The sequence below is a fragment of the Heterodontus francisci genome, chromosome 3 (genome assembly GCF_036365525.1).
Source record: "Heterodontus francisci isolate sHetFra1 chromosome 3, sHetFra1.hap1, whole genome shotgun sequence".
NCBI classification, from domain to species: domain Eukaryota; kingdom Metazoa; phylum Chordata; class Chondrichthyes; order Heterodontiformes; family Heterodontidae; genus Heterodontus; species Heterodontus francisci.
The window spans coordinates 29,757,105-29,769,445 of NC_090373.1; the positions used below are offsets into that span (position 1 = coordinate 29,757,105).

Consider the following 12,341-nt stretch of genomic DNA (forward strand, 5'->3'; position numbering starts at 1 on the left):
GTATTTCTGCACAGGTGGATGGACTGTATACTTATTCATATATCAGTCAGATTCCATTATACAGTCCTGATGGTATTTTGATGGGTTTTCCAGTTTAGATTTTTACTTTATCTCATGATAGAGGTTCTCCTAGCTTGAATAGAGAAGCAGTACCTATTCCAAACAAACTAGGTAATAGAAACAAGAAATGCTGCAAATATTAGAAATGTAAAAGGTTTTACTGTCAATTGACACCGTCTCTGTAGTAACGCTTGTTGTCTTTCACCACACCATTAACATACCTTTTGCCTTCGCTCCATGACCTTCTGGTCAGTTATTCTTTGTGACCTTGTCCTATCAACACCTCTTTTGTTATCTCTTGCCCCACCCCCTGCTTTACTTGCTTAAAACCTTTTACATTTCTAATATTTGCCAGTTATGATGAAGGGTCACTGAACTGAAACATCAACTCTGCTTCTCTCTCCACAGATGCTGCCGGGCCTGCTGAGTATTTCCAGCATTTCTTGTTTTTATTTCAGATTTCCAGCATCTGCTGTATTTTGCTTTTAAACTAGGTAATAAATTCATCAAGTGAATCCCCTCACACTCATTCTTTCTGAACAAAGTGTAGGAGCCACAGTGCCTTCAACGGTGTTATGGCTTTACAGGAGTACTTCCAACAAATAAAACTGCCAATTGGCCACAGAGCTTGATGTGCACTGACTTAGGCTACCTGCCTAAGTTTCTGAAGCCTGGCTGACCATGTTGGTAACACGGTCAATTATCAAATGGCCAGTCTGCATCTACACGCAATTAACCTATTGACAACATCCTGGAGAACCAAGAGGAGTCCCACAGCAGAAAGCAAGTGAACCGCAAAAGTCAAATCTTTCATACGTATAACATCCTCAAAGATCATAGCCCTGAATAGTCAGTGAAAACTATGAAAATAGTTGCCAGCTTCCCCATCACCTCTCCTGCAAAACTGTGACCACCAGAATGTTTTGCGATTTGAAGGTTTGCACTTTTCATGTATTTCATGGTTAGTATTGAAGTCATTGTGAATACAATTCATGCCACTAGGGATTTCCTTTGGATTCACTTGGAAATTCTTCATAAGTGTTACAAGTTTTTTGTCTTTGTATTAAAAACTTCGAATTCGGTGTGTTTTAAAAAACTGACAAAGGGATTTCTCAGTGGAAATTGACATCTGCAAATAGCTCAAATTTGTGGATGTTTTGAACTTATATAAATGGACAGGAAAGCAGGCAATTGCAAGGAAACCAGCAAGTGGTTTGACCTCCTCAGAGCAACACTTTGAATGGCAAGGGAGACTCTGGCCGGAATTTTACGATGGGCAGACGGGAGCCAGACTCCGACGTAAATGTCAGAGCCGATCCCGCTCCCGCCCAGCCTGGGGATCCGTCCCGTATTTTACGGATCCCCAGGCTTTAATTGGCCCGAGGCGGGACTTCCACCCACTTGAGGGAGGAGGTCCCACTTTTGTGAGCTGCTGACCAATCAGCGGGCCGGCAGCTATTAGTCTCAGCAGCACCACCAGGAGCGGTGGCCACTGCTGAGACTGCAGCCCAGCTGACCAAAGAGGACGCAATGGAACCGGGAAGGTAAGTTCGGGCAGCCTCACCAGGGGAAACGGTCGTGCCCTGGTAAGGTTAGGGCGGGCGTTCGTGGGGAGGGGGGCGTCTTGGATCCCGGGGTTGGGTTGGGAGGTGGGGGCGGCCCTCAATCGGGCACCCTGTGCCCGACTGTCAGGCCCCCCCACCCCCGGGTGTGGAGGGGCCGGCAGCTATAGCTGGGTGGCCTTTCACGTCCCTGGCACACCCGCTTGCCACAGGTAAAATACCTGTGGAGGCGGGCGAGGGCCCTTAAGTGGCCACTTAAGGGTCTTGATTGGCCTCGGGCAGACGGGCCGCTTCTCACCCTCCCGCCGGACCTCCGTAAACTTGGTTGGAGGCGGAACCGGGGCGGTTAGGCCTCCCGGAGCCTGCCACTCAATTTTACGCTGCCTCCACGCCACCATCCGACCTGCTGGGGCGGCGTAAAATTCCAGCTTCTATTTCTGGACATGTGAACTGTTCAGGAAGGTTTTGTTTTCACTTTGGCTTAAAAAAAACAATGAGTTGGACAAAGAGCAGGCATTTGAAATTTGGTTCTGGCCTACCTGGAGATCAGAGAGGAAGACCCAGGAAAAGTGTCATCTCCCTCTGTAAAGGAAACTTGCATCTCTTGAAAAGAAACCCTGTATTTCAAAGGTGGCAGATTCCTATTGCCTCCTGTCTCTGAAGAATCCCTGTAACAAGTCATTCTTGTTGCCTCCTGTTTTTTTTTAAGAAATCCTGAAATCTGAAGAAATCTGCTACTGCTAACCTGATGCTGTAAAACCTAAGAAGACCTGTTGCTACAGCCCTGATGTAAGACCTACGTGAAGCCTGCTGCAGTTGAATTGCCTTGAACGCCTACCCATCACAGACTGTTCATCAACGTCACCTGGAGAGAATTCGAATGGCATCCGACTATTCGACTCTGGGACACCTCACCAAACTGAAGAACTTCCTACCAGAACGTGACAACCTGAGTTACTTTATTACTCCTTTCATTCCTATGAAATAGCTGTAAAGCAAAAATCCTTTCCCCCAGTTAACCGGCTTTTTTGAATGTATTTGTGTGTGCATGAGGGCTAGGGAAATAAGGAGCTTTTCGTATATACAGTTATCTCATTATTGGTTAAGACTTGTTTTTATAATAAATAGTTAATTTTGTTGTTGATTAAAGAAACCTGGTTGGTGTGCTTTATTCTGGGGGACAAATAGAGCACGTAAGTGGCTGTTTTTCGGTAGGTCAGAAAATTTATTGATATGCTGTGACCCGTGGAGAAGTGGAACTGAATTAACAGTGCACTCCTCCTGCCTGGGTTGTAACACAAGGTTAACTGACTTGCTATCGGCAAACTAAATCTCTGCTTTGCCCTCTTATTTGGCCTCACTGCTGTTATCATCTTTGAAAAGCATTTTCATTAAAACAATGCAGATTAGTTACTCACAGTTGGAGGGGTCTTCTCTAAAAATAGTCTCAGAAAAAGAGTCAACTCTTCCGCTGACAACCTGGAGCTGATTAAAGTAACCAATAATTCCACAAGCACTGCCTGGCACTCTGCATAAACAAAGGCAGATGGTTACAGGATCTTGGAATTCATAATTAACTGATAATTTAATAATGATCACATTTATGCACAGAACAGAATTTGCAGATTGCTATAGATCACTCGTACACTACAAGCTATTCATTGACAATTAGGACCTCAAGCAAAAGAAAGTTTGCACATACCCTCAAAAGTCACCTCAGCCTGACTGAAAATATTCTGGAAACCTCCCATGATTGTTTTTACAGCTCCCTGAAATGAAAAAATATCGTAAAATGAAAAATAAAAGAAAATATAATGAATGCAGACAGTTTTACATTAAACACGCATAAGACAGACTTTCTTGGCAATTTTTATACTTTTGACACTAGGACAGCTCGAGTTCTACCCGACACAGAAGTGAACTGAATCAAGGACTGACAAACATGACTGCAAAGGCTAGCAATCCTACTCAAAGTAATGGGGGATGGACATCCTACATAGAGATCCAAGTGTATCCCTCTGCAGCCTGCAGGCCCAGCCTGTCAGTTCCAGCTATATGCTTTCACAAATGGGTGATATTCTTTCCCTCCCAGACAGGAAAAACTATAAAGAAGTTTCAAATAAAGTGCCTGTGGGAGGAGTACTTTAGACCGAATCTTTCCAGGTCTGAATTCTCTTCCCTTGTATCTGACAATTTTTCATGAATTTTATAGAAAGCAGTAGAAAGATATGCTGATAGGGTGAAATAAAGTCAGGTGGGAGATTTGTGTAGAACATTAACACAAGCACAGACCAGTTGGGCTGAATGACCTGTTTCAGTACTGCAAATTCTATGAAGGACTGTATGTTCTAAACTAGTGTCCACTGAAGTGGAGCAACGAGGGAGCACTTTCAGTCCCAGGTTATGCGACAGCAGAACAGCAAATATATAGACTAGTCAACCCCTGTTAAATCAAAGTCATATGCTAACAGAATTAGATTGCGTATAAACTCCTATCTTTTTTACTAACACACACATTATTTGTTAATGTTTTACCTGCTGGTAAATGGATGTTGCATTTTTTTCACTGTGCTGAACAACCTCAAGCAGACACCTGAAGACATGGGTTAGGACATCAAGGCTGGGATTGCCAACAGACAGCAGGGTAAGTTCCAACATACAGATCTCAGGGTATATCAATTCTCTCTGTGCAGTACCGTCAGCAGTATTACAGAGATAACTAGATGACTGAGCTAAGGATGAGGGTTCTGGTTTCACATCTGTATCAGAGAGAAAAGAAAAGCGTTACACATTTTGTATTTTTCTTCAACATACATTTGCTGAGATTAGAAGTAAAGTCATAACAAAATGACATGCTGCACAATTCATATCATGGTTTAAAGTGGATAAGAAATGGATTTATCTAAACCCAAAATGAAAAGCTGTACATGAATAAACACAGACCTTTCCAAAAAACCCTTTCAGCTAAAATTATCTATGTAAGGTGACAAGTCAAAATCAATATTACCAATTAAATTCCACCCATAATTCACTTTGGGGAAGAAAAAGTGGGGCACTTTCATCAAACAGCTGCAACAACCATTTTAACACCTGTCATTCAGTGAAATCTTCCTATGCTGGCTGATCATCAACAGTTTCCCATCCTCAGGTCCCTTCTCTTTCCCTTTCAAAACTGCTGTCACTATTTTCTCTGCAAAATTTCACTCGCATCCCAGCATCTCTCTCCAACTGCCTACCCCACTTTCAATTGCCTTTTGACTTTCCAAGGTCCTTGAGCACATCAGTTCCATGGCAATATTTCACAAAATTCCATTAAAACCTCTCCAGTCTTGTATCTGTTCAACACCCATCACCAAAATTAACCTTGCCAAAGTCACAAATGACATCACATGCCTGTGGTGCATTATCTCTCTTGTCCTCCTCGCCCCATTTGCTGCTTTTACAGTTAAAACAAAAAATCTAAATTGGAGAGCTTAAAATTACAAAATTGCCAAATACAGTTGAGAGAATAATTAAAAACCTATTTTTGTAACACCTTTCAACTTCATATGAATTATGCTGAAAGGGAGATAATAAACAAGACAAATCAGAATGTGTGGGACATATAGGTTATTGGAGTTTTGGGGTAAAGCAGGAGAATGGGATGCATGTTAACCAGGTAACAGCAGGTAGAATCACCAGTACAGAAGATTATCTTATTTGTATTTTTATACTCTTGTATGGAGAGTCCCTTAATACTAAAGAGATGCTTGAACTACATGGAAAAATTGAAAGAAAAAGAATAAAGGGCAAAAAAGGAGAAATAATAAAGTAGAATGGTAAGATTTAAACATATCTTATATTAATGCTAGGAGCATTTTGGACAGGTTTGTGTAATTAAAAACATATGTAATAGAAACAGAAACATGATTGAACTAGTTACTGATGTGGAGATTAAAACACCAAGAGACTCGTTATGGCTCACAGTTAACTGTGGTTCCAGAAAGAATTACACAAATCCCTCTTTGTCCACTGCCAGTCTGATCTCATTTCTTTGAGACTTGTGATTTAGCCATTTGTTGTTGAGGCTGAATTTACACACAAATATCTACTGCCACACAAAGAGAAACATTAGGTGGCTAAACTACAAGTGGCTACCTTATGTATACAATGAATGATTGCTGTTCATTAAAAATCAAATCGATCTCCTTTCCGTTTCATTCATTCGCTCTCCTTTTCTAGGTCAATCTTTTGGTTCCCTTTTCCAGTAGTAGTAAAAATTTTTAGAACTTTGATAATTTATGCATTTGTTTACCTCCTTTTATTTTACTGTTGCTTTCCTTATAAACCGAAACACTGGCAGCACTCATGACAGCTTATGTTACTCTAACAAAAGAAACAGCTCCTTCGATCCAATCTAAGTTAGGATATTAATTTTCTTTCGTTCTTCCTTTCCTGCCTTTAAAAAGTACTCATTAGCTCATGAAAAAAAATTCAACTAACAAAAGGATAGTCAAAAAGGGAACAAAAATAGATCAACTTCAAGCATTAGTTACTGAGCAACTAAACCTGCACACTCTTCAAGCTACTCCTTTAATCTGCAACATGATCATCTCCACCTTCTTGTGCAGTGATAACTAATTTCTATCTTTATAGAACAAATGGGAGTTTCAGTGGTGCATCATTGCCTGTGGTTTAATACATTTCACAGATTCCTGTAATGCTTTTACTGTCTCAGACCTAGACTCGTGGAATATATAGTTTCTTACTTCTCTTAACCCACAACCAAGTTAAGCTGCTAGCTGTGGCCGAGTGCTAACACTCTCGATTGAGTCTGAAGGTTGTGTTTTCAAGCTCCACGCCACAGACTTGAACACATAAATTAGGCTAACACCTTATTGCAGAAATAAGGGAGTGCTGCACTATTGGAGGTGCCACATTTCGGAGAGACGTTAGAGGGCAAACAGGGCCTCAGTCTAAGGTGGGAGTGAGAAATCCCACAGGACTATTTGAAGAGTAAGTGAATTCCCCAGGTCAGAACTTATCCCTCAACCAACCCAACTAAAATTAATCTCAGTTGTTTGTGGGACCTTGCTGTGTACAAATTGGCTATGAAGCATTTTGGGACATCTCAAGGCCATGAAATGCACTATATAAATGAAAGCCTTTTCTTTCATTACCCTTCTCTCTCTCCCTTTTAGGATGTTTTTCTCTGATCTCTTCTCGTGCACTCACCCCTCTCATTACATATTATGTTTTTGCTTCTTCTGCTCCTCTTAATCACTCCTTAATCCAACTGAGCACTGCTAGTACATATGAAAACTTGCAGCTCCCACATGAATCAATATCAATCTTCTTTTCAACACACCACTTAAGGGCATGATCAATCTCTTTTCACCCTCGAGCTTTCCATTTCTGAAAACCTCTCTCTCTCAGGCTACTTCATTGTTGTTCCACACTATATTGGTTACATTAAGATTAGTTGTCAATTTGTTACACATGTGGGGAACTGCTTATGATGTGTGAAAAATGGTGTTGAGCTGCTATATATTAGAATGCTGCCTACGTAAGTTCCAAGACTGAGGTATTTTCTGACTTAAAATCTTCAAGTCAAACATATGTTTGCACATAAACTAAACTCAGTGTTTCCCTCTTTCTTTTTGAAAGAGTTTATAAAATTTTCATTTCCTGTCAGTCTGCAGCCCTGGTCCAAATTCTCATACTCACCTAAACTCCAGGTACTTCCACTTCCATCAACTTCTTCAAAACTCACCTTTCCCAAAAATTGACGACAGAATATTCCCTCCTTACGGTTTCCTCACCAAATATTTTTACCTGCAATTTAGCTCAGCCCAGCCCAATGCTTTGAAAACTTTTTTGCCTTCCTGCTCATAGGTTCTGGCTCCCAAGCTCAATTCTTGATTACTGAAAACTTCAACTCTATGTGCTTCTTCCTCCTCACCCCCATCTTGCAAACTGCTGCCCGCTTGCAAATTTTTCCCCTCACTGCAGATTCCAAGCCCTGGTGCCAATTCTTGAAAACTTCTCCCTTTCTGCAGTTTCCTAATCAAGACTCCAAGTTCAAGAGTTAAAAATTTTATTTAACCATTAACTCTTGGCTACAATACTTGAAAATTTTGCTTACACCCACCTTCAAGCATTTGCTTGACCCACCTATTTTTCCCCATCAGGTTCTTCGAGGCTACCAGGAACAGATGACGATGCATTTCCCAATGAGTCTATGGGTTAGGGAATTACATGATGTGAACATGGCTTGAGGGTCACAGCACATGGCATAAAACCTGAACATGCAAGTAAACAGACCTCAGCTGTTAGATGATGGGCAATGCCAACACAAACAAGTAATGAGAAAATAGCCAGTAAGGATAACAATGAGGTCACAGGTGAACCATGCTAGAGATAGTACCACTTCAACCATAACATGTACTCATGATAGAGGTAACAGCCACTAAAGTCTTACTCAATCTCATAGCATCACTGAATAAACCAAAAGGTGTTCACTAACATAATTGCCACAACGGCACACTATTAAACACAAGGGCTACTCCATATGCAGGCTTGCTGAACATTATTGACATGCCATCTTCATGTATTTGATAAGGTGAGGCTTCCAGTACATGGTGTGTTGGCTGCTCACACAATCTTCCCCTTTAGTGGTAGTCACTATCAGAGTCAGGCTGCCTATCGACTGGTTGCGGCTGAGCCCAAATATGGTCCAGTTGGATACTGGGAAACTGCTGGGGATTTTGTGCTCCCATCCCCTGGTACACAGCACAAGATATTCACACAACCCATAACTTCTGCAACCCACATTTCCTCTGCACAAGCCATGGAAAATTTCTCGTGCAGCCCTAAACAGCCCTTTTCCTCACACACCAAACACCTCTTACCCAACATCAAAAAGAAACACAATGAGAAAAAAACAACACAAGAATAGGAATTAGAGGCATGTTGCAAGAAAAGTACATAAGACAAAGAAACATACAAGAAAAAACAAAGCAGCAGCTACGTCACCAAATATAAATAATGTCCATGTTGCCAGTTGAGGTTTATTTCATTGGTGACATTCTAGACAGACATCTTCAAAGGCATTGTCCAGAGCCATTATATAAATTGGCTGCTTGGAAAAGTAGTGCATATTCCAGTCAAAGAAGAATATGAAATCTTTAGCACAGCTTGTGGAAAATGCTTGTGAAGTAGAAATCAACACACAATAGCATGGAGGAAGTCACTTGTATCAATGTAAAGAACACACCTACATGTACTTAATATCTGATCCTGGCAATAACATAGGCTGAAACAAGTGCCACATGTACAAGAAGAGCAACGATGAAAATTATGGTCTAAAACTGAAGAGTTATGAAAATTGACTTTGCCTTTTCAAAAATGGACCTTTCTTTTGTCATGCTAGGCCCCCACCTGGCAAGAATTAATTTTTGTCATGAACATTGATTTTAAACTGTTACTGGAGTGAAAAAAGGACTGGTTAAACAGATCAGCCGTGGCTGGAAAAGACATTTGCATATTAACAAACAGTGATTGGAAGGACAAAGAATCATTCCCTGACACATTCAACCAACAATAGACCTTGACCACCAGGTATTGTGTGCAAGAGGGGCATGCCACAGACTGCTAAGGTGATACAATCCATGACATGGTCAGGCCAGTTGGTCACATGGTGAACCTGCTGGGCAACCTGGGGTTTTCTGAATTGTACAAACAGTTTGAACTCAAAGACTACTGCGCCTGGACTGAGAAGATTTCTCCTGTCTGCTCCCATCTCTTTCTCACAAGCCTTTGAATCCACTGAAGACACATGAGCCCCAAGAGAGAAAAGTCTCCTACAGCGAACAAGGTTCAAGAAGAATACTGGGCCCCAACGAAAAAAAAGATCTACCTACAATCAAGGACTCTACAGTGAGCTCGAAGAACCTTAACAAAACCTCTTCAGATATTGCCTCAAACTTTTCCACTATCTTTCTTCTGCTCTTTTCTGTCTCTATTTGCATGTGTGTATCGCATATGCATGCGAGCGTGGGTGTGTCATGTATCCGTCGGCATCAACCAAATTAGAGTTTAAGTTCAAGTTTAATAAATTTCAACTTTTCTTCTTGAAAGCAAAGAAAGCCCGTTGGTGCTGGTTTCTTTGCCTTATAATTGAAAAGCGGTGAACAATGATTTTTTTTATTATTCATTCATGGGATGTGGGCGATGCTGGCCAGGCCAGCATTTATTGCCCATCCCTAATTGCCCTCGAGTAGGTGGTGGTGAGCTGCCTTCTTGAAACGCTGCAGTCCATTTGGGGTAGGTATACCCACAGTGCTGTTAGGAAGGGAGTTCCAGGATTTTGATCCAGCGACAGTGAAGGAACGGCCATATAGTTCCAAGTCAGGATGGTGTGTGACTTGGAGGGGAACTTGCAGATGGCGGTGTTCCCATGTATTTGCTGCCCTTGTCCTTCGCGATCGCAGGTTTGGAAGGTGCTGTCTAAGGAGCCTTGGTGCATTGCTGCAGTGCATCTTGTAGATGGCACACACGGCTGCCATTGTGCGTCGGTGGTGGAAGGAGTGAATGTATGTAGATGGGGTGCCAATCAAGTGGGCTGCTTTGTCCTGGATGGTGTCGAGCTTCTTGAGTGCAGTTGGAGCTGCACCCATCCAGGCAAGTGGAGAGTATTCCATCACACTCCTGACTTGTGCCTTGTAGATGGTGGACAGGCTTTGGGGAGTCAGGAGGTGAGTTACTCGCCTCAGGATTCCTAGCCTCTGACCTGTTCTTGTAGCCACGGTATTTATATGGCTACTCCAGTTCAGTTTCTGGTCAATGGTAACCCCTAGGATGTTGATAGTGGGGGATTCAGCGATGGTAATGCTGTTGAATGTCAGGGGGAGATGGTTAGATTCTCTTTTGTTGGAGATGGTTATTGCCTGGCACTTGTGTGGCGCGAATATTACTTGTCACTTATCAGCCCAAACCTGGATATTGTCCAGGTCTTGCTGCATTTCTACACGGACTGCTTCAGTATCTGAGGAGTCACGAATGGTGCTGAACCTTGTGTAATCATCCGCGAACATCCCCACTTCTGACCTTATGATTGAAGGAAGGTCATTGATGAAGCAGTTGAAGATGGTTGGGCCTAGGACACTACCCTGAGGAACTCCAGCAGTGATGTCCTGGAGCTCAGATGATTGACCTCCAACAACCACAATCATCTTCCTTTGCACTCGGTATGACTCCAGCCAGCGGAGGGTTTTCCCCGATTCCCATTGACCTCAGTTTTGCTAGGGCTCCTTGATGCCATATTTAGTCAGATGCTGCCTTGATGTCAAGGGCAGTCACTCTCACCTCACCTCTTGAGTTCAGGCCTTTTGTCCATGTTTGAACTAAGGCTGTAATGAGGTCAGGAGCTGAGTGGCCCTGGCGGAACCCAAAGTGAGCGTCAGTGAACAGGTTATTGCTAAGCAAGTGCCGCTTGATGGCACTGTTGATGACACCTTCCATCACTTTACTGATGATTGAGAGTGGGCTGATGGGGTGGTAATTGGCCAGGTTGGATTTGTCCTGCTTTTTGTGTACAGGACATACCTGGGCAATTTTCCACATTGCAGGGTAGATGCCAGTGTTGTAGCTGTACTCAAACAGCTTGGTTAGGGGCGCGGCAAGTTCTGGAGCACAGGTCTTCAGTACTATTGCCTGAATATTGTCAGGGCCCATAGCTTTTGCAGTATCCTGTTCCTTCAGTCGTTTCTTGATATCACGTGGAGTGAATCGAATTGGCTGAAGTCTGGCATCTGGGTACTTAAGGAGGAGGCAGAGATGGATCACCAACTCGGCACTTCTGGCTGAAGATTGTTGCAAATGCTTCAGCCTAATCTTTCGCACTGATGTGCTGGGCTCCCCCATCATTGGGGATGGGGATATTTGTGGACCCACCTCCTCCAGTTAGTTGTTTAATTGTCCACCACCATTCACAGCTGGATGTGGCAGGACTGCAGAGCTTAGATCTGATCCGTTGGTTATGGGATCGCTTAGCTCTGTCTATTGCATGCTGCTTACGCAGTTTGGCACGCAGATAGTCCTGCGTTGTAGCTTCACCAGGTTGACACCTCATTTTGAGGGATGCCTGGTGCTGCTCCTGGCATGCCCTCCAGCACTCTTCATTGAACCAGGGTTGGTCTCCAGGCTTGATGGTAATGGTAGAGTGGGGGATATGCCGGGCCAAAAGGTTACAGATTGTGGTTGAGTACAATTCTGCTGCCTCTGATGGCCCACAGCGCCTCATGGATGCCCAGTTTTATTTGCTAGATCTGTTCGAAATCTATCCCATTTAGCACGGTGATAGTGCCACACAACACGATGGACGGTATCCTCAATGTGAAGGCGGGATTTCGTCTCCACAAGGATTGTGCGGTGGTCACTCCTACCGATACGGTCATGGACAGAAGCATCTGCAGCAGGCAGATTGGTGAGGACGAGGTCAAGTATGTTTTTCCCTCATGTTGGTTCCCCCACCACCTGCCGCAGACCCAGTCTAGCAGCTATGTCCTTTAGGACTCGGCCAGCTCGGTCAGTAGTGGTGCTACCGAGCCACTCTTGATGGAAGAGTACATTTTGTACCCTTGCCACCCTCAGTGCTTCCTCCAAGTGGTGTTCAACATGGTGGAGTACTGAGTCATCAGCTGAGGGAGGGCGGTAGGTGGCAACCAGTAGGAGGTTACC

At 43.2% G+C, this 12,341-nt stretch overlaps 1 protein-coding gene across 1 annotated transcript in view; it reads right to left on the minus strand.

The window, feature by feature from the left end:
- lyst (lysosomal trafficking regulator) overlaps window positions 1–12,341 on the minus strand; it is a 419,684-nt gene that overhangs the window by 183,123 nt on the left and 224,220 nt on the right. Inside the window, 3 exon segments of the mRNA XM_068020720.1 lie at window positions 3,041–3,150; window positions 3,325–3,391; window positions 4,158–4,381. Coding sequence (XP_067876821.1) covers window positions 3,041–3,150; window positions 3,325–3,391; window positions 4,158–4,381 — 401 coding nt within the window.